Source organism: Micropterus dolomieu, linkage group LG11 (assembly GCF_021292245.1).
Source record: "Micropterus dolomieu isolate WLL.071019.BEF.003 ecotype Adirondacks linkage group LG11, ASM2129224v1, whole genome shotgun sequence".
NCBI classification, from domain to species: domain Eukaryota; kingdom Metazoa; phylum Chordata; class Actinopteri; order Centrarchiformes; family Centrarchidae; genus Micropterus; species Micropterus dolomieu.
The window spans coordinates 17,726,421-17,749,699 of NC_060160.1; the positions used below are offsets into that span (position 1 = coordinate 17,726,421).

At 41.6% G+C, this 23,279-nt stretch overlaps 1 protein-coding gene across 1 annotated transcript; it reads left to right on the top strand.

The window, feature by feature from the left end:
* The first annotated feature begins 52 nt into the window (after window positions 1-52).
* On the top strand, window positions 53-23,045 carry LOC123979156 (G patch domain-containing protein 2-like). The gene is given in 11 exon segments (XM_046062929.1): window positions 53-163; window positions 1,042-1,707; window positions 6,895-6,956; window positions 7,759-7,917; window positions 8,211-8,296; window positions 8,386-8,450; window positions 8,555-8,594; window positions 8,712-8,803; window positions 13,207-13,292; window positions 19,596-19,732; window positions 19,734-23,045. Coding segments are annotated over 10 exon segments (1,485 nt in total). The 5' UTR covers window positions 53-163; window positions 1,042-1,045; the 3' UTR covers window positions 19,830-23,045.
* Window positions 23,046-23,279: the final 234 nt, after the last annotated feature.

Below are 23,279 nucleotides of genomic sequence, written 5' to 3' on the forward strand. Positions count from 1 at the left end.
AACGCTCCTCCTACAGTTTTATGCTGCCAGATTTATAGAATAAATGAGCCCGGGAGTGTTTTATTACTTACGCCATTGCATATGGACCTTGGCACTTATGGGTCCGGAGATTACCATCATAGCTGGAGCGGGAAATCTGTGAGCTCCCGCATCAACAACAATGGTCAGATTAGATTTCAGCAGCAAAAGCTTCTTGTTAGATGTGCCATGTTATATCAGTCATCATTACAAGGAGAGAAGTTAACTGTGGGAGAGGCAAAGATAACACATTTTCCAATATAACCACAGTAGAACATGATGCAAAAGCCAGACAGATATGCTTTCAGTACTGTGTAGAAGATTTTGTTTAATCCAGCATTTCAGTACCTGTAACAGCCCTGCTAATTGATTTGCAACTTTTGCTCATAATGGTCCATTACATCTAGGTGTATTACAGTAATAACAATGAAGGTAGAAATAGTATGGCAAAGTTTCTGATGGTGGACAAATGTTTATCATGGCATGGTAGCCTATTTATAGCCTGCACATATATAACAAGTTAATCAACAAAGCAGTAGAGTCTGTGGTGTCATTATTAGGTTTCTACATGCAGTTTTTAGGGCTTAAATTTTTACTACTTACCCATCTTGGAGCCAGAATCCCAGAGTTGGCCGATCCACTAGAGTGTAATAGACTAAAACACCTGTCTATCAAGTGAACATGGTCCCAAGCAAAAGTGCCACAAAGTCTCAGATTATATATATGTATATATATATAAATGAAATTAGCTGCTGTGATGTTATTGTATAAAAACCCTTGTATTTCTAGGGAGTCATGGGAGTTTATGTACTGTGAGTTTTTTCTCACAGTCAGAACAAACTGGGGAGCTTCAGCATTGGCTTCATATTCATGTTTATTATCATTGCTGTTGTAAATCAGACTAATCTACTCCACCCGCACCTCTTGCAATTTATTTTGATGTAGCATCATTCAGAGTGTTTATCTCTTTGTCTTGACATCACTTAAGTTTACTCTGTTGTATCTTGTGTCTTTCGTTTCCAGCACCATGATGGATGAGCTGGTGCAGGACCTGGTGTCGGCTCTGGAGCAGAGTTCCGAGCAAAGTAAACTGGGGGAGCTGTGGGAGGAAATGGTCCTGAGTCCGCTGCAACAGCGCCGGCAGATCCGTCGTCGCAGGGGCCGAAAACGCTGTCGTGAATCCTCCCTCTATCCGCTGGAGCACAGACCATGCTGGATTGAGGCCTCAGAGTCCAGCTTGGACGAAACTAAAGAATGCAGGGAGAACTCTTCCTCAACCATCACTGCGTCTGTGGCCAACTGCAGCGACTCTGATGACATGACTTCAACCAACCGATGGCGCTCCGTCATGAGAGGGCCAGTCAGGACTAGGCACCCCTCCTGGCCAGAGTCTGACTCCTTCACCGAGAATAATCCCGGACGGCCACACAGGAGGCGGAGGAAGGTCAAACGTATGACCTCAAATGTCACGGTTAGGTTGCAGCAAAAGTTAAAAGTTTCCGGTGTTGACAGGAAACAGGGACACAGGACGTCTAGGATGCAGCATCTGTCAGGATCGAAGAAAAAGTCTGGCGCTTGGGTGGGAGCAGACCGACAGACTGAAGGAGCCAGGCTGATGGGAAAGGAGTGCTGGAAGAGAAAGATGGCCAAGGAACACAGAGATGCTGCAGATGAGAACATGTCTGAGGGGTAATGTTAGACTTAAGGAAAGATTTTTGTATTTTCTTCCGTTTTGTTTTTATGTTAGTGTCAAACCTAACCCTTCCTTCATTACAATGTTGCTACACAGTTAGGTTCTCTAGGAAAAGATCCAGTCCACATTTTATCCATTTACGATTACATGAAAGCTTTTAGGTTCATTATTTCTGAAAAATAAGCAGTTCCAGTTTTCTAACGCCTGCATTTGATTTAAAGTTTTACAACAAGCCAAATGTTAACCCTGCCGTTGTTTAAAGAGCCAGGATTAAAACCATACTGGAAAAGGAGCTCAAAACTCTAAAAGCCCTTTTTACCCTTTAAATGGAAAGTTACCAAGGCAGTTAAACCCATAACATAAAAGTCATGATCATAACTACTATCAGACAGAAGCAATTAAACAAGGCGACATTTAAGATGATCTATACTGCCTGTCTTCATCGAGCCACTTGTCAATATTCAGTGGGTCCTCAACTAAACCAAAAAAAAAGTATCACAATCATACCACTCCACTTAAAAGTATTGAGTTGACATTAAAAATGAATGATAGAGTCTCCTTATCCTCATCTCCTATAGCTGAAATGATCACCAGGGAGGGATCTTTGATATTTATGCCTCCAGGCATCTGCCAGCTCATTATTTCCTTTCGAGAAATATTGTCACAAATAAATAAGTGACTTGGTGTGGTATTGATTTGTTTTGAAATGAATTCCTGACTTGGGCTGGATAATTAAAGCTGGGCCTGTCCCAGTGTCCCAGAGTGCACCCTCTTGTGTGCAATGTATTTATTAAAACTAATGTGACTGTAACTGGCAGCAGAGAGGGACATTATATTATTACAGTGAAGCAAACATTACAGTATACTGTGGAATCAAAAAGACTGAATGGTGCCCGGTTTAGTTTAGTAAAATTATTTTTCTGACACAGTGTTTTCTGGTATAGAGAACAATTATTTTCTGTTAATTAATCTGATAGTTATTTTCTCAATTAATTGATTCATCATTTAGTCTTTTGAACATCAGGAAATAGTGAAAAATTCCCATTGTTATTTAAAGTCTTGTCAAACCAGTAGTCCAAAACCCAGCATATTAAATTTATAAGACAAGGTGAGTTTATTTTTGTGGCACCTTTCAACAATAAGGTTTACATTCAGAAGTACTTTACATAAGATATAAAAGACTACAATGATATAATAAAACTGAGTCTATACTCTGGCTAGCGGCTGCATGAGGCTACACTCAGGCACAGCGGTGCTTTGAGCTAAATGCTATCACATCCATGATGCTAGCACGTGCACGATGACAATGCAAACAGGCTGATGCTTAGCAGGTGTAATCTGCAGCAAAGCCTTTACATATGAGAAGCTGAAATCAGCACATGTGAAAAAATTACTATTATATAATCAATTGTAGTTGCAGACTAATTATTTCAGTTCTGCATTATCATAGAAAACCAGGATTTTTGCATAGCAATAAAAAAAGATACGATAAGATTTTACAATCAGTAATGGTATACTAAATATAGTATTTTTTTTATTAATATAGTATTAATGTATAAATAGAGTTTTGGCATTGAATACCTCACATGGTCCACATGGTGGGCGGTGCAGTTGAGTTGGGTGCCATTATAACATTCAGTAACATAGTCTTTTAAGCCTGGGAGTTCCCATTTTCAATGTCCTGCCATGCTCCTGCACAATGTATTTCCTTTGAGAAGAAGACATTTGAGGTAACCGGTAATGGGACAGACTGAAGGCTTTACATCTTCTGGTTTAATTTGTGCTGACCTCCCTAGCCCCTAAACGGTACTTGTTTTCTTACTTTATGGAAAAATCAATAGCCGTTCTGACAGAAAACAGCTCCAGAGAAAAAATAAATGGGAACACCGTGGCACGCTGTCAATCATTTCTCACTTACACAACGCCAATGCTCTTGATCGCTGCTCAATAGACTGCCACACTGTACTGAGGGCTGAACAATCTGATGGTTAAGGCGCGTTGCAGGCAAAGGAAATGAACAAATGGCAGCAGTGATGAGGGGTTGACAGTGGTACAACAGCAATATTTATACTCAGAGAGCATACGGCCCATTTAATGTCAGACACAGATGCCATTGTTGAAATGTCTTTTGAAGCTAACCCTGTGATTTCTTTGGTCTCCATTCATTCCATTAACCTTTTTCATATGGAGTGTCTGGTCTCTTAAAACATGCCCCTCCTCAAGGTCACTCCTCTTATGTGCATACTGAGCAGAGCTTTGCCTTCAGCCACCCAAGTGCAAGGAGAGCAGATGTTGGCAGCTCCAGTTGGGCTCCACATCCTTGATTAGATCTGGCCCAGCCTGCTGGCAGTGAGGCCACCTGGCACCCAGGCTGGCCCAGCAAGCAGGCCTCACCTGTGGGTAGACGCTGTCCCGGGCTCAGCCTCCGTCTCCAGCTGTGCGGTACTGCTACTGGTGATGGTGACTTCAACCCTGCCACCAGAAAAAACAAAGCCATTGCGCATTCTTTTCTCACACTCAGCTTTATCGCGCTGTAATTTGTATTTTGAAAACTCTATGAGGAGTTTTGAGGGAAGCAGTGCAGCATTTGCTGAAGTTAATTTTCATAAATCTCTGCGACTAATCCAATTACTGCAGCTCAGGGATGGTGGGATAACCTTATAATCAGACACCCATGGAAGAGGGCATGGATTTGGTTTGGGGCGGCTTGTTTGAAGAGCCCACAGATCCATTGTTATCAGCGCTTTGCCCCCCCTCCGTCTCTGCCTCTTCTTTATTCCTCTGCAGAATGAGCCTAGGCTCAATAAATGGCGGCTAGCCTGTAATCTCTGTGCAAACTGGTCTCCCTCTCACAGGAGCTGAGGATTATATCCTAATGATTAGTGCTCATCTGGATACTGTGTTTTGCCTCACCTCTTAGGCTTGTATAGAGACAATAGGGCCATGTGGGGAGTTTAGTTCTCAAATACTGGAATGCAGTTTTTGCCCTTGCTTTTGTTTCACCATGGACAATATGGTATTTTATCTAATTAAGATGTTTATAGCACCTAATCCACGATACAATGTCTTATTTGTGACAGGGGGTGCTCTTGTGTGTGTGTGTGTGTGTGTGTGTCAAAGACCAAGTTTGCCCAAAATGTTTGTCAACTTTTCTTGACAAAGGTCACGGCTGAAGAAAGAAGAGGTGTTTCTTTTGGCCCCAAGAAAAATGGGGGTCTCAATTATTCATGGTATTAATTAGGCAGTACTTAATGGAAACGGTCTCACAACGGCCTTGTGCTGCTCCAAGCGACATCACATTACACCTTTAATACGGATAAATACTTAATGGGTGTCTCTAATTAATTGTTTATACCTGTGATTCTTTTTCAAACTTTGCACAAAACCCCTCCAATAAGAAGCAAACACATTATTTTATTTAGAAAATGCAAGAAGCCACGCTGTTGGAAATAGTTACTGGTTGCTAATTTCTAAGAAAGTGGAATGAAGCATAAAGCCAAACTGGTAGTTCTTGTAGAGCTTGTGGCTGTGTCCTCTACTGATGTTAGGGTGCTGTGTGCTCCAGATGCCAGTCGATGTGTCCAGAGGTAGGGTACAGCTGAGCAGAGGCCTGGGGAATCAGTATGGAGAGAGGGCTGAAGGGGTGGGACGGGGGGTGGAGGGACGATCCAGCACTGCTTGGCTAGGCCAGACATCTTCCAGATTCCCCGGAGAGGCCTGCTCCCTCCCGCATCTGCTTCATGTGGATGTGAGGGGAGATGATGCAGGACCATCTGGCCAGGAAGAAGTGCAGGCTGGATGGACGTTTTTCTGATACTGCCGTCACTGGCAGGCCTCTGCAATATGGCAAAGTACCGTATCAGCGCATATCTGACCCTCCAGCTTTCTCCTACAAGCAAGGTCAGCGATGATAAACAGGAAGCAAAATGCAAGGCAATCAAGATCATCAGGCTCCCCCACTTTTATAAAGTAGTTTGAATGGAAATTTGCTTTATTTAAAGGATAAGGCTGGCATTATTGTATGATTACATTATCGTCAACAAATGTCACGAAAAGAACAAAACCAACAGTGCATCAGTCCATCTTTCAATACTCTGCGATGTCCTTAACCTGTCTGAAGTACTCAGCCCCAAGCCCATTTCCTCCTACAAAAGACAAAAATCAAACAGGCCACCAATCTATAAATATAATATATAAAAGGACTGCAGCATTAGCTGGCTGGCTGGCTAACACTCCCACATTTAAAGAAATAAATGTGCATTGTCCTTAAAGAAAGAAAATGAAATATTGTTTCATTTAGAAAAAAGACCCAGTAATTTCCCAAAAACAGCTGGGCTCTGTACAAACAGTATTCTAACAGAAAGAAATCAGGGGAAAAATACCCATTAGTGAGCATTTATGGCAGTACGGCTTGTCCTTTTAAGATAACTAGTATTCAGAAAAGGGATTTAGGAAACAAAAAAATATTTATAAAGATATACCGTTTGTAGCTATTGAACACATGTGTCTAGGGGTCCCAGGGCAAGGTGGCTGAGGTGTGAGAAAGGCAGAGAAACCTAGGGTGGTCTGGGGTAGCAGAGGGGGCACAGAGGGTGTGGAGGCAGTTTAACAGGGGCTGCCTGGGGGTGTGGAGAGGAGCAGCGATGGAACAGTCTAAGCTAGTAAGCTGTGGCAGCCACACAGCAGATGCTGGCCAGTTGTTGTGTGGAAGCGGCACGTCTGTGGGTCGCTCTGTGTGTGGGGCACACCCAGAGGGATGGGCGGGCAGGGGAATGTGTTTCGCTCTCCTGTCATCCTCCACAACGCAGGCCAGATTAGATTGGAGCTGACAGCGGAGGATATTCAATTAGATTGTGCATGTCACTCAGTGGCTTCGATCAGAGCCTCTCCTCATGCCTTTGTGTTTGCTATCTCAACAAGGGAGAACACAGCACGCTCTGTCTTTTTGTGTCATTTCCATTTATGTCGACCTCTAGCTCTGGACTTCCTCATTATGTTTATTATTGAATGTTACATGTTAAATATTGACATTACAGGGGCATGTACATTTTTGATTCACATTGTTCACTTTTCAGATGCTATAACATCCTCTGACCTAAAGAATGTATTTCATCCTCAAATGTCATTGATATTAAAGAAACAGGTCAGTGGCGATCATTCACATGTGATGTTTTTCTTTGCAGGGAGACCAGCAGTACATGCAGCAGTGACCCTGGCCTGTTCACCAATGATGAGGGAAGACAAGGTATTAAAAAAATGACAAATTGTAACGTACGGGGAACTATTATGTACAACAATGTCATTTCTTAATGTGGTTCAAACTAGTAAAGTAAACAGTTTGATTTGATTTTAAGTATTTAGAGCTCACAGATGGAGCATTCTTGATCATGTGAAGAAAGATGATGAGTTGTCTCATTTGGACAATACCCTGCTCGACTCTGAGGGAATGCTGGGGCTAGAGAGGGAGGTTTCGATACAATGGGCTGGTTGCTGGGCGCCCAGGCGACTCTAATAAGACGTTGTCATGTCGTGTTAATGAGCGCTGAAGCCTTTGCTAATCTCATTAGCCGTGGTGGGGCCAGGCAGCCTCTGATTTAACAGTTGTCACTACACCTTGACTGTGAGAGGCATGGTTCCTGCGTGTTCCTTGCTGACTGACAGGTCTGAGAAGAGTTCGTTGTCTGGGGACGAGACCGGTGTTGTCTGGTTGTGTGGTAGTGTGTAGTTAAAGGAGCAGTCATTATTAACATACCAACCCATCAGCCCAAGCTCCACTGAAGTTTGTCGGACCAGCAAACACAAATACAGCAGCTTTGCTTCTCCTAAACTATACGAAGGCTGCAATGGCACTAGCTTGGTCAATATCTGTGTTTGGTGATATGGCACACTTAGAGTAGGTTAGTTGTAGTACTATAACACAATTTGAAATAGAATATTCAGACGGCAAATTTTATTAAAGTTTGTTATGTAGAAAAATGCTAGAAATATGCTGGCTGCAGCAGTGACTTGCAAACCAATGCAATGTCTTCCCTGATCACTGTGTGTAGGCGATGACGAGCAGAGCGACTGGTTTTTCGAGGGGGACTGTGGTGTTGGGTCGGGCGTGGCTGGCATGCTGCCCGGCTGGGACTCAGACAACCAGCTGTCCCTTGAGGACAACCGTCCCTCGCCCACCTTCCTTCAACCTGCACGGCCCTCTCAGAGAGGTAGAGGACGATGCCTTTTGTGTTTTAGACACACATTTGTGTTTACACCAGCTGTGGAGAGATTTGAACCTGTTTTTTTACTATGCCACTGTCCCTGGGTTCAGTTAAAGTTAAAGGGTCATTTTGTAATTTTTTATTTATTAAATAATATTAGGGTTTCTCTTGTGCCTCAAATGTGCTACACGATATATTCTCTTTAAACTCTCTTTTTTCCTGCATCTCTCTTTACACATTAATGATCTTATTCACCATTTTGCAAAACAGGAAGATAAATGCATTTTGTACTGTTGCAGGGTATCGGTATCATTCACGTCTGAAACGAGTGACTGGCTCTGCCGCATGCTGCATGAGAAAGGACAGGAGGCGGCTTCCCAGCAAGGTTAAAGTAAACTGGTATCTTCCTCTTCAGTGGAAAGCATTTTTATGGTTTTTGTTTCTTACTGTGAATCTTTGATTTTTGTTTTACAGGGCAACAGTGTGCCGATGTTTGTAGAGAGGCTGAGACATTTCTCCCAAGATCCATACCAGAGAGAGTAAGATATGCTGGTTAAAAATCTTTAAATACAAAATTATATAGAACACTTTTGGTATTAGGTCTGTTTCCACCACTAATTATACTTTGATTGTCTCCTTTTAGCTTTTGGCTGCCTGCTGTTGGAAAACGAGACCGAAGCCAGGTATGTTATGATACAAGTTTATTTTCCAAGATTTATCATCTTTGTGACCTGAGTTTGTTCAGACTTTAATGAATGAAATTACAAAATCTAAATGTTATCGATACTTTCAATTTCCAGTTGAACCCTTTGTGCCCATTACCAGTGTGTCCTATTGACATGGTGTCAGAGAGCTCCCATCTCAGATGTTCCTCCTCAATGTGCAGAAACAGGTAGTTGACGCCAAATGTTAGTTAGATAAAGCAGCCTTTCTGGGGCCTATTGGAGACGCCATTCAGCCTTTTCGATAAGAGCTCAATATATTGATGGACTAGTCTATGTCCGAATAATTTAAATGAATCAGTTACAGAGGTCGTTGTTAACCCGAGTAAACTTTTAAGATGATGGCTCAGACTGTGTTGTGGTCCCTGACCTTCTTCCTCACAAACACAGTGGGAGAGTCTGTAAAGGAAGAGAACACACACCTAAATGTGTGTTTGAGTGACTTCACAGGAGCTAATTGTTAGCAATGTTTTGCTATCAAATGGAATTCGAATTCACAACCAGAATATTTATGTTGCATATACAGTGGCTGATGATTTAATCCTAATGTATTTATTTTTTGGCAGTGGTGGATTGGCATATTTTCTTTACTTCCTCATTGCTTGACTCACAGACTTAAAATGCTGTTTGTGTAAAAATAATAATAATTGCTTAGTCAACTTATTTTGACCTTATTAAAACCCAATTTGTACTAACGTATTGAACTGGTAACCTTTCTGTTCCACAAACTGAGCTTGCTAGCTAACAAAACTCAACTAGAGAAATTTAAACAAACTAATTTGGAATTTGGGAGGGGTAGTGCTGCTTCAAAAGCACTGAAGTCTCTGAGAGCCCACACAAAAGTAATGTGTTATTTCTTATCAGTTCAAAATCATCTTAAAAGCATTTCTCATATAATTAGTTAAGTAATAAGGTAAAAAAGTGGTAAAATAATGTTACTTGTGTTTTTTGAGCTGTAAAATATTGCCTGCATTCTCCAGGACCCCAAACAGAAGATTAGTGTTAATATCAGTTCTGGCCCGAAGTCTGCGCTGAACTCACAACAGATAGCTGCAGTTGGATGCAGTAATACTTCAACTCAATAGTTTTCAAGGTCAGCGGCCCCAAATAGAGAAATACTTTGAGTTGACATGACATGTAGATTCAAACCCCTGCATTTCTGGGACTGCACAAAAACATGAAAATAAAATAAAATAAATGGTTTATCCAAAAGATGTTTGTCAAAGCATCACGTTGCTCCCAGTCATCCCTGGAACTGTTCTGAACAGCTCTGAATCTGCATGGGGGACGCTTAGCCCCCTTGGCCTCGAGACTGTGGGACTCCTCGTTGTATTGTTTCCACTCCTCCTATTTATGGTGCATTCTTAATTTTGTTTCACACACACACACACACACACACACACACACACACACACACACACACGAACTCTCTCTCTTTCCTTTCTCTCTCTTGGGTTATTTCACAGAGCGCTCCAGCACTCCTTGATGAGGGGCAAAAACACGACTGCTATGAAAAGCCCCCGACTTCTTAGGGCTTTCTTTTCTAAACTGGCCCTTTCTTCTCCACCTGAAAGGTTCCTTCAGATTCCAGTTTGAGGCATTGTGAATACTAATTTCTCTCTATTAAAAAGCCCTCATATCCCTGCCATGCTCTCATTTGAATGGCGGACTCAGGGGAGACCTCTTAATTCCTTTATAGTGGGATTCAAGACCCTTCACTTCAAAAAGTATAAATCATACTCCCAAATGAATGAGGGAGAGAGGGGGGGATTGACGAGAGGGGCTTCTGATGTATCCCGTTGGACGGCACAAGCTGAGTCTATCTCCCCAAGCTGCTCAAATCCACTCTCCAGTGAGATGGCTGCTCTGTCCTTACGACCCAGCTCTGCACTCATGGCACCCATTTACTTCCTTTAACTTCCTATGAAACACACCCTTGCATGCAAACACACACATTTACAGTTATTGTTTTGCATGACAATGAGAGATCCTATAATTGCTCATGGCTGCTCTTAAGAAACTTTAAAACGTCCACTCCTGATTTCACTTCACTAAATTTTCATTCCTTTTGAACGTCTTTCCCGCTTGATCGATTTCTTGCCCTGAGCTCCCATACATCTGACTTTTCTTTGTTTCCAAACACCCTTGAGAGAAAAGTGTTTTCTCTGTGGGCAGAGTGTAAGCATTAATCTTGTACTGCGGCCAGGTTGAAATGATACTGTATTAATAAAAGCTGTCATCTCCTGTTTGCCGCGACGTGATGGCGACAATCAGAGATTTGATGCTAAGCGATAAAGGCTGTATGAGGTTGCATGCTGTTTATCCTGGTATTGGCGCGTGAATAGCCGCGATGCTTTGTGGGATTTGGCTGTAATGCTCGGGGCTGGCGGCCACGTTAAAATGCATAACCGCCTCCCACCTGAGCCAGGCAGCAGCAGCTTTTATCTATTGACTTATTTATTTCTAAATGACACTTGCGCTGTGAGATAAATCATAGTCTTATGCCTCTCCCTTCCCAGTTTTCATTTTAATTGTGAGATCTCGATGTCAGCAGTAAGTATATTGGTGTGAGTGGCCTATTGATTATTGATTTGGAGCTATTGATTATGTTCCCTGGAGACCCTAATCCTTTCTGATTCATTTGAATACCTCTATTAATCTTGAGATCCTGCTCACACCCAAAGCGCCGTGTACTCTAATGAAAATAGATGGCCATTTTGTAACTGCAGCTCCTCACTCCTCTTTTGATTTATTATTTTTAATTGATATATTTACTTTTGGATGTGTGCGCCAAAATTACAATTGACCCTGTGTCAGTGCTGTTTTACTCTGCAACCTGAGGGACTGCACTGCATTTAAAAGTATCTCATATGACCTGAAAAATCTATCTTGGAGACTTTTTCCTCAGTGTCCTTGTGTCTTTGATAGAATTTAGTTGTTGTTGGCTGTCTTCATTACATATGACTTGTTTTTTCATTGCTCATTGCCTCTGAGTCAATCTTTGTTTTCTCATCACAGTTTCGGTATATTTAGGGACAATACAACTGGCAAACATCTGTCATGCTGTTAAAACTGATGAAGTAGCAGATGTTAAATAATAAAAACAGTGTTGTGCATTTTTTACTACTTCTCTCAGTTTTACACTGAGCCACGTAACATGCTTATAAAAAGCCTTTGGGTTCTGCTCTGAGATGAATGGTGGTGTTTTGCCTTGGTTAATGAGCCAGCTGATGGTATTCTCATGTTTGATTAGCATTGTGCTGAGTGTCTCAATGGGCTCCTGGCGGCCCCGGAGCGGCTCTGCCTCTCAGCTCTCACCAGCAGGGGAGGGCCCTCGCCTCCCTCCAGGCTGCAGGGGCCCCGGAGAGCCTTGGCCTCTGTGTAATGAGGGAAGAGACGGCGGGATGGACCTCCACACATTAAGACCAAATGCATCAGGGTATTACTTTTAATACCGCAGGCGTGCCTCGTGAAATAATGCGACGTTTAAACGTGGATCGATTTTGGAATTAAAAAGTTAGTTTGCAAAGATTTACTGTGGGGAGTTCAATGCCTGAGCTCTTTATCAGGGGTGCAAATGGCTGGTTATGTGCTGTCCGACAGAGGTACGATTGAGGGATCGATAAGCGCGTGATTTACTAACTGGAGTACAGGTAATCAATAAGTATAAAAGTAAATGAAATATGCATTACTGGGATTTTATTAGAGAGGGGTAGCAGGGAGAGAATAACGGTCGGGCCATTTATTTTTATATCTATTGATTATACAACATAGAGACTTCGCTCAAAGCATGCCCTGCACAGCCCTCAACACCCCGTGCCTGTGCACCCGGCATGTGATTTATGGGTGTTGAGGTCATGGAACACGCTGCCTGTTAAAAGGCTGCCCTGACGGGGCCTTATTGTAGCATGTGCCTGTTAGGGTTGTGAGCCTTGATGAGCTGCGCTGGTTAACAAGGAGCTCTCTTCTGACTGAACCTCTGACATGAATTCATGTTCATGTTTGTTGGCATTTTCAAACATCATACTATATTATAATATATTGTGTATTACAAGCAGAATATGCAAGAATTTCATCATATCTTACTGTAGCTCCCTCACATACTCCGACTCTCTTCTCTCTCTTTCACTCAGTCTGCCCCCCTCCCTCCCGGGATGGAACAGACCTTGACCTTAACTTTACATCTCTGAAGTCAGGGCTATTAAGCTGGTGGGGGGGCTTTTTCCTATTTCAGGGCTCCTGATATATGACACAGGAGGCATAGAGCAGGTGTAATTTGTTTATGTGAACTCTGCAATGACTCAGCCACATGCACCCCGGCACCTCTCCTCATCGAATATTCTCTCTGTTGAAAATACGTATTAATGAAGAAAAATTAAGATGTGGCAAAATATGCAGTGTGCTGGGGCTAAATGTAAGCTGCAGTGTTTGTAAATGTGCAGGGCTTGCATTTATCGACCTTTGTGAAACTATTAAATTTCTACATGTTTATGTGTGGAGTGTGGGTGGGAGCTGCATCATCACATTGTGAGTAACGTATGTTCTCTCTGTCTGTCAACCCTTTCCCACCCAGGCAGACTAACGTCACTCCGGGACTGTTATGCACAGGAGGCATCAGGAGGAGGAGGGAAACAGAAGGTGTGTCCCTCACATCATCAGGTGACACCATTCACACATATTTGTGAATCTCTGGCCTCTTCACAACTCTTTTATATTATTTTTGGAGGTGTTGTGTTGTTACATACAAGATAAAACCTGCAGATTCAGAATGTTACATATCTCAAAGAAAGAGCTTAATGTGTTTTTTTTGTTGTGTAAAAACTAGCTTTGTGTTTTATGAAATTTTGTCATGACTTTCATGTTCCCCAGAGGATTCCCTTACCTTTACTCTAGAGCCAACATTAGGTTGGCATGTGGTTTTTAGTGAACTGTCAGACGAAAATGCCCCCCTCTAGATGAATTGTAATAAATTTGGGGAAAACAATTCAATTTAGCATGACCATCAGGTCAGAATTTTAAAAAATTCTAAAACTATTGTCAAAACAAAACTATGGTTAATACTTTGTGTTTAGTTCTTATTAGAAAATATTAGCATTCAAACAGGCTAAATAGTAGAGCGTAGAGTCCTTGCAAGGGGGGCATGAATGACCAGGGTGAAGAATGTTGGAGAATGTTCCACCTAAAGGTGCGTATGCATGTGGTGACATAAACAAACAAATATTTTCTGATACTAGTAAGGCTATCATGCTAACCTGAAACTTTTGTTTAATTTAAAAAAAGATTAGATACAATTTTAATAAAATAAAATTCAACATTTTGTCTGTAGTTTCCCTGGTATTGTTAAAGATGAATAAAAATCAAATCCATTTTTGCTGGAGTGAGGGGTGGGGGCATTCATTTTTTTGTTTTGTTTTCTTAAGGGGGCATGACAAGCATGGCATTGCCAGACTAAATCACAAATCTGGAACCTCTCAGTTGTCTGGCAGAGCAAATGAAACATGAGCTCGCAGATTCTGGTCCCCATGGAAGGGCATGACAGAAAAAAGTTTGAGAACCACTGAACTTAGATGGTGAACATGGCAAACATGATACCTGCTTAAAATCAGCATGTGAGCATCATCATTGAGCATGTTAGCATTCAGCTCAAAGCACCACCGCTTAGTGTTAATACATGTAAGTCCACCAAAATTACAGAACGTAAAATATTTGGCCAGTTAACAGCAGAGGGACGTGTTAGACAGTGAGACCGGTAGTTGTGTATCATTCGGAGCTTTCTGTTTAAAACAGTAGAAGAGAAGTGTGATGTGGAGTTCACCCTATTGGAGGTGGCACAGAGCAGCAGCCGTTGTGTGTGTTTGGACCAGTGGAGCTGCCTTTTTTCATTAGAGTCATGGCTCGGGGCTGTGTGTCTTTGCCGGATTGAAATCTGAATTGGTTTGTCCACCTTTTCTTCTGCGTCCCCTCTCCGTGCTTTACTGTCGCAGCTGCTGTTTGTCATTTAAATAACAAATGCTGGTGGTTCCCTGATTTAGTGAGGGGTGCAGGCCTCTGATGTATATTAATATTGCCGCACAGTGCACTGTACCAGGGTCCATCATTCATTTGGATAAAAGAGGTGGAATTTGAAAACAGCAAATGCTTTACTTGGATACAGATTGCATCCATTTATTGCACTGAGTGATGGAACGGCCGGCAACTCTGTCCTTCACCTCCCCCGTGCTCAACCACTTCCCATAAAAGTAAAAAAGGATTCACCCCTGGCCTTTATGGACCCCTCATATTCAACATGCGGAACTAGGGGCATCCCTCAGTTTCTTGACAGTTAACAGACTCACTTGTAAAAGGTGCGAGAGGGGGAAATACCTGTCTTAAAATCTTAAACAGTTATTACTAATATCTGTACAAACAGTGCAGTTATCACAGGATATTTTGTAAACAAAACACTGTATTTTCTAATGTTGTTTTAAGTGGAAATACTGTATTGTAGATCTTACATATTTTATTTTGACTAAAACATTATCTTTTTCCTAAATCACATAGAAGGAGAGAGTCCCTGATTGGCACCCCAGACCTGTTCAGAGTGAGTCTAGTGCCCCCTGTCCACCATGATTTATCATGCATCCCATGTCGTCCAATGTCAGTTTCTGCAGCTGCAACTGCTCTGTATAAATCTTTACTTTGGCAGCCTGCTGCACCATGTCTCTCCTCAGTAATCTCACCACCGCCAGGAGATGCACATTCTGTATGACAAGCTTTCACACTCTCTGTGTACAAATGTTGGTTTGTTACCATTCTGGCATAAATGTGTACAGAGACAAAATCTGATTCAGTGATTTGTTGAGTGAAGTTGTTTTCTGGAAATATTGTGTACTGCATTTAGTAGAAAGAACAGCTAGGCTCCCCGTGTTGCTCTTAGTGAACACGACAGCCGAGTCTTTGTTTGAGGTGGCCAGAGGAAGTGAATTGTTGTATGTGTTAGTGGTTGATTTGAAACTCTGTAATCAGGAGTGAAAATGGTCTGCGGCTGGAGGTGTCTTCCAGGGCTCCATTGGGAATTACTGAGGCGGTACCCAGCTGTTGCTTTGTCTTCTTTCTTTACTCTTTTAGCACTTCCACGGCAGTGCAGAAGCTGGTTGTGAAAAAAAACCCACAACAACTTATCAAGCCAGGTATCTGTTTGGATTAGATGACCACTCCGTTTCTCAGCCTTAAATTGGCCATTTTCTACTTTTCACACCACCATCAATCCAACCATCCAACTCAATCCAACACGTCCTTGCTAGATATAGAACAAAGCATGCCACCCTTCTGTTATATGTTATTGGGTGTTATTAAAAATACACATTGAAATGGTAATTTAAGCTGGATTTATTTGGGCTTTGTCCATATTTGTATTCTGCAATTAATTATAGAAAATCACCATTTTGCCCAGTGATGGAGAATGAAATTGAGTGCGTTCTACACACTCCACAATTTTGAGTGTTATTCGTAAGGCAAAGATGAATCAGTAAGTGCAAAGATCCTGATGGATTTTTATTGCCTTGGCTGGTCTCACACACAGACTAATTAATTATTGCAATTTTACTCCTCCCCTGCTGTCTCATATAATGCCCTTCATCTTTATCTCTTTAAAGAGATGATGGCAATAAACCCAAACTTGAACTTATCCAGTGTGCTACATTTCAGGAAGAGTTAGATCTTGGAGTAGATAGACAGGGTTGAAGTCAATTTCATTGACCTCATCAGACTGTTGCGTGTGCGTTATCTCTATATGTTGGGAACTGCCACATGTGGGTGCCCATGTGGGGGCCAGCCCCTTGGTCAGCCTCCCCTCTCCTCTCTGTCTTCATGTGTCTCCTTACCCGAGCAAGATGGCTGCGTGACAGATCACCTGCGTCGGAGGCCCGCCGTGTTCCTGCCCGGCGGTCCGGCCCCCTCTCATTAATGCCCAGGCTGGCGCGAGGGCCGTATGGCAGCACAAGACAAATAACGCTACCACTCAGCCATCACTTCTGCTGACAGAAATGCAGCCCACCGCACTATTTCGCCCTCTCCGGCTCCACTCCGCACCCTGCTCGCGTCCTTCAAAACCCCCCCATCTCCTCAGTCTCCACCTGCACCTGCCTGCGCTCCTCCACCAAACTTTCATGGTGTTTTTTTTGCTGTTGCTGAAGGCTGAGCTGAAAGCCACACAAATTGACGTAGTGTAACTGTGAACCTCCTGCCTTTTCTAACCACTCTAATTGTTTTCTGTTTGTGGAGACAGATTTGTTTATAGCAGCTCAGTCTGTCAGGTGTTTCTTGACTCGTTTGTGTGCAAACCTTTTCACCAGGAGGTCTGATTTGAATGTCCTGTTTTTTCAATTGTGAAAAGAATGGTGTGTGTGTGTGTGTGTGTGTGTGTGTGTGTGTGTGTGTGTGCGTGTATGAGAGAGAGAAGGAGAGTGAGAAGGAGAGAGAAACACAAAGGCTAATCATTAAAGAGCTATTCAGCCCTGTTCATTTAAGTGTGGAAATCAGCAGGCCCATTACTGTCAATGTGTAATTAGCTGATTAATAAACAGGGGGAAGGGGAGTTCTCCAGGAAGGCCTGTAATGATTGTTTTTAGAGAGCATCACATGAGAGCTTATTAAGATGGTAAGATGGTTCCATTCAACCTCCCATTATCACCCACAATAAATGCATGTACTGTAATTCTCCCATTGACAGAAAACCTTTTGCGTTGTAATGTCTTTATCGACCTTGATGTAAAACCAGTTGAGTGTAGGTGTTCTGGCCAAATGAAACTATCTTTCATTTATTTCTTTTATTATTAAGTGGTTGATTTCTCACATTCATAATTTTATTTGTATACATTCAGTATTTTCTATTGTACACATTAATAGACAAAGATACTGCAGTCTTAATGAGTTAATGTTATTTACCTTCAATCTAAATAAAGTGGTGGAAAGTAATTATGTAAATTTACGCAAGTAGTACAAGTCTGATTTTGAGTTATTTGTCCATTTTCTGCAACTTTACACTTCTGTTCCTCTACATTTCAGACGGAAATATTGTACTTTTTACTCCATTACATTTATCTGACTGCTAAGGTCGCTAGTAACTTTTCATATTAAGATTTTTCATTTGAAAACATCTTATAAAATACAAGATATTATTTAATATTAAGCCGGTGGTTCCCAAACCTTTTGGCTTGTGATCCCTTATATTAAACTAGTGTCTGGTTGGGGCCCCTTAGCATGTTTCAGATGTCTATGAGTTGTTAACATTTGTACCAAAGAGACCATGCCCCTCCAAACTTCTCTGATGGGTTTATATAAAAACCTGTTTAATGCCCAAAGAAGTTAAATTATTCAATATTTCACTAAAAAGGAAAGATTAGAGAATTGTAGCAGAATTTAGTTTTTTTGTACCCCATTAATCATCTCACAACCCCCGAGATTTGTCTTTGGCTCAGGTACTCGGGAACCAGTAGACGAAACTAGCTAACTGTATATCAAGTAGTTAAAACTAGCTCCATCTGGACCTTCTGAAACAGTTAACTGCTACCTAAGCATTGAAGCATCAGTATTAAAAATCTTATAATACAATATATAATAAATAAATTGGTAAATGGGTCAATTTTTCGACAGGATGAGTGCTTTTTACTTTTGATATTTACATTACAAACTACATTTGATACAATACCTCTATACTTTTACAGAATGCATGACTTTTATTTGTAGCAAGGAGCATCTTTAAATTGTTGTATTGGTACTTTGACATAAGTAAAATATTTGAGTTCCAATTCCACCATAGAATAAGCTAAAAAAGAGAAATTTGAATACTGATACAGCAATAAACTGAAATTTGTGCTGTAATACTTAGTAATACTTAGTACTTAGTAAACTGTAATGCTTAGTTTATTTAAATATCTATTCTCTCGATCATAATGCAAAAATGTGTATAAAAAGCTTATCCTGATTTTGACCTTGACGTAGGATAAAAGCTAAGATCTGGTATGGCCTGTGCATGTTAACACACTCACAAACTAAATGTTCCCAGCCATTTCTGTGTATCTGTCAAATATGAAAACCCCTGAATTTTGATCCAGGCCTTTGACTATGTTTAACCCAAGTGTTTGGGTTGAACCTCAGCAACGGTTAGTCATCGTTCCCTCAAGAAATATTAATCAATTATCTTGCCCGCCGGATCAGTTTGGGGAAGAAGTCATCTGGAAAGAGGCACAAGCAGATATAATGGGAACGAGCAAAAGCACATGCCAGTGAATGCTGTAATGCCTAATCCTTTGAGACAGCCCAGAGCCACAATGTCACTTCTAGTTCCCTTGTCCTCTGCTCTCGGACTGCCTTGCAAATGTCTTGTGTGACCCACGCTAACTTTTTTTGGGGAGATCAGGAAAGATTTATTTATTAAGCATGTTAGGGAGCGCAATTGTTTTAGAGTTTCTCTGTCTTCTGCAAAAATTGGCCCCAGTTTTCTATCAGATGTTTCCCTTCACTCCCAGACAAAAAGCTTTAAAGGTGAGCAAGTTCAAGAGAAAGAGGTTCTTTAAAAAGAAAGGTAGTCAGTGAGATGTGAATGTGTGAAGAATGGAGTTAAAAACATACAGCTTCTTACGCAGCATAACCGGAGGGGGGAAGTTAAGCCATAGGAGCAGCACAGATTGGCCTTTTAATAACCATGTCCACAAGTCATATGGGGCCAAATTGGATTTGGCTCACTTGACCAAAACCTCATTAATATTTAACCTATTAGAAGAGGATTGCTTCAAAGTTTTATTTTAATATATCTAAAACAGTGAGCAATCTACGAGTCGTGGACTAAATTACATTTTCATTTGAGGAGCTGTCCATTGGTACAGTCAGGAAAATATGATTTATATGAGGATATTTTACTGTTTGTTCTCAGTGTTGTGTTACATGTCCAGGAAATGATATGTGCTTTCTTTTTCTCTGAAGCTAGCAACCCATTTCATAAGCATCACCAGAGAGAAGAGGCACGGGGAACCAGTAACACCTCAACCCTAAAGGCTGTGGGACCAAGTGTGCCAGGTTTACAGTCCTCTATTTCTGCTCAGCCTGAGAGTTCATCTTTCCCCTGGGGGGGACCATGAAGACACCTTCACAGGGCAGGACGTGCTAGTCTGGAAGATCGTGCCAAAAGAAAAACTATTGTGCCAGAGAAAAGGCTAAAACTCCTCTTTCTGCCCAAACTTAAAGACAAAGAAAAAATACAAAGCACATCATTACTTCTCAAATCAGCATGTTACTGCTAGATCCAGTCTTTCCAGGTAGTATATTAATCATGACAAATGTTAATGCAATCAGGCCTTGTTAAGCCTCTGCCATCTCCTCAAGGAAGAAAGCAGCTTCAAGAGGCTCCTCGTTTGACTCAAGACTCAACGGCTCCTCCTGTTTCCACACACAGTCTCCAGGCCACCTGCTACCACACAATCCGGCAATTATGTCCACTCTGGTAGCACAGCGTTTGTCAGCAGGGACACTGGGAGTATGGTCAGGTGAGGCTGGGTGGCTGGGTGGGGGGAGTCTGCTCTACTTTACGGCAGCCAACAATGGCTGAAGCAGCACGTAGCTAGCTCCGAGACAGCAGAGCATCAGAATGTTTAGCGGCCACATGCTGCTACAGAGTTCAGAGAGGCGACCACCGGTAGAGAGCCACACAAAGTACAGGCCTCCTATTAGCATGGATTTGAAAAGCTACAGTTTTTACAAAGGTGCTCATTAGCACAATACAGAGTTAGTATAGTCGCGGTCCTCAGAGGGCTGCCTCTGTTCTCTCCAGCTTACCTTCCATATTAAAATTTCCCCAAATGTATTTAAGTTCAAGGCCAGCTGCAAATCTGTTTGAACAGCCTGTTTTTCAGTAGTGGTGGATTAGTTGCTTATGGGGTTATGCAGAAAGTGAATGAGAGCCAGCAGAAAGGAGTTGTTGGAGACAGGAGAGTAGAGTAGCACACTGTCTTTTCACCCACCCTTGGGGTATACATTTCCCAGGCTCCCTTGGCATCAGATGCATTAAAAGATCAATGGCAGCATACAGTGAGATCAAACACAACAGTTCTCGCCAAGCTGGCAAACAAGCAGTATTTTAAGAAAAATGCATTTTGATATCGGGGTCAAGTGAAGTACATTCTGCTTGAACTAAACCATATAACTGTTAAAGTCTATAGAAACATCAGAGGGATTTTGGTTGTGTGCAAAAGTTTAATGTTTTAACAAAAATAAGCAGATCTGAAAGACTCAGCACCAAAAGGCACAGGTATGCACTTTCTGTAATGATTACAGTAATTACCTTTTTTAGTGAAACGAACTGCATTAACATCAGCTACATACTGCATGTCTTTTCAGACACTTTAAAGTCTTATTTAAGAGAAGAATTGCATTTAGTAGAATGAGATTTGCCAATTAATCTGAGTTATACGTCTGCAATAATCTGTCTGAGAAGGCTTTATGTGATCATGTTGGCCAGGGATGACATTTATAAATGCTGTGTGTGCACACTCGTCTAAATGGATGCCTCACACAAGATATCCTGCCACAGGATGTCCCCCCCGCCACTGCTCCTATGTCTGCAGCTGCAGCTTGACCGGGTCCAGCAGCACCTTGGGCACTTCCAACGGCATGAATACACACCTGATTGATAGGATAAACACAAGTTGATCTTAGAAATTAGAGAAAAACAAGTTGCTGTTAAATATATTGGTGGCTTCCTCAACATGTGCCCCTGAAGACGTTGACAGATATTGACTGTATAATGCTTAAAGGAGAGCTATTCGCTGTTGCCTTATCTGTCAGTCTGTGTTTTAGTGCCAAGGCATTGACAGGGTAGGAAGACACATCAGTTGTATTAGTAGCAGGAAGGGGAAACACCTAAACTGCCTCTCTGGTAATTAGTAGTCACCTTAATGACATCTCAGCCAGACCGTATGCCCCAAAATGAATTTCCAATGGCCAGGAAGTAGAGGAATGGCTTCCATGCAGCCAGTCAATTGCCCTGTTACAGTTAAGGAATCCAGCAGGCGGGTACCACTCATATTTCATCCCAGGTAAAGATTACCTGTCAGGCCCATGGGAGATGTATTGATCTGTTTTCCTTTTTCTGCCAGCAATCACCTGACAAAGGCACCTAGGAGGCGAGTGAATGAGTGATGCCTGGTCTGGCTGCTCCAGCGTAGTGGCTTCTAGTGTCCACCGATGGGTGGAGAGGTGATGAGGAAGAGGACAGATAATGCAGTCATAAACTCTGTTTGAACCTCCTCTGTATGCATGCAGGGCAGCCCCCTTGGTGCCCTGAGGTCACAGGTCAGTGGGTAATGTGCTTTTTTTTGGGCTCCTTTCTTGTCAGTGACGTTTGTTCTTGGTGTGTAGTGTGTAGTGATGATAGAAACACATGCAAAAAAGGCTCTCTGGTTCCTGCTGACAAATGCATGTTGCGAGTCACCATAGTTCAACTCACTTTGGGCTTCAAAAGTGATCCGGTTTGATCTGGGCACCCTTCTCGCAATGAAATCCAACCTTGGGGTTTCCCTGTCAGTGCGGTGATGCTACACTAGCACTGATCAATATATTTTACATTATCTCATGTTTTTTTTGGCAGCTAAAAGTATTTATATATTTGGCTTGTTCAATGGAATGTCAGAGTTGATATTATCCCTGAAGCCATGCATTTAAAGTGATTGCACTGTATAAAATGTGTAGTAATTATGATGTGATACATAATTATAGGTCCATTAATTGAGGATTTAGGTCTGAGGACATTAAATACATAAATTCAATTTCATGATAGATAGTAGATATGTCTCTCAATTTATTCAACATGTTTTACTGTCGTATTTTTTAATTTCATTTACAAGGATTTAAATATATCTCCCTGATATCAGGGCTCTTAGGCAGCTATCCACATTTGATACGTAGTACAAATAGCATCTTATCTCATAGGCTGTTATCTTTATATTTAATAGCAGTGGAGGCATACCTAATTGCTTTGCAAATGATCTAAAGAGGATTAGTCCTCCCTTAGAAAGCCTGCACGGTGTCACTAGATGTTAGAGAGACATTACAATAGTAAAATTCAATCAAACCTGCAGTGCAGCGTTTATGCAGTAGCTCTGTTTTCTATGATCATCACCTGCATGAGGTGGATACTCTGCTTTTGAATAAACTCTGTATGTACATGATTATGGACTATTATGGATAGGAAGCTGTTATAAGAAGAAATTGTAGTTCTGTTTCAGTTGTTTGTGCATTTTCAAAATGTTTTTTTAAAGATGATGTAATGCCTTGATGTCATAAGTGATATTGTAATCATTCCTTCATATCATGAGTATTTACAAAAACTATTATTTATTTCAAATAATGATTTTGTTTGCAATAAATGAGTGATCATGATTGTGTAAAATTCTGGCATATATATGCTTATGCTTCATATCTTTCTTTTATTTGGTACTGTTACACAATAGAGGGACAAGAAACACTCGGAGAGAGATGGGGCAATTACATGCGACAAAGTTTCCTGGATTGCATTGAAGCAGAAATGTCGTGTACATGTGTAACGTAAACACTCAAGCACCAGAATGCCTGAAAATATTTTTCTTAATCTAAAACCAGCTTTATAGCCATGCT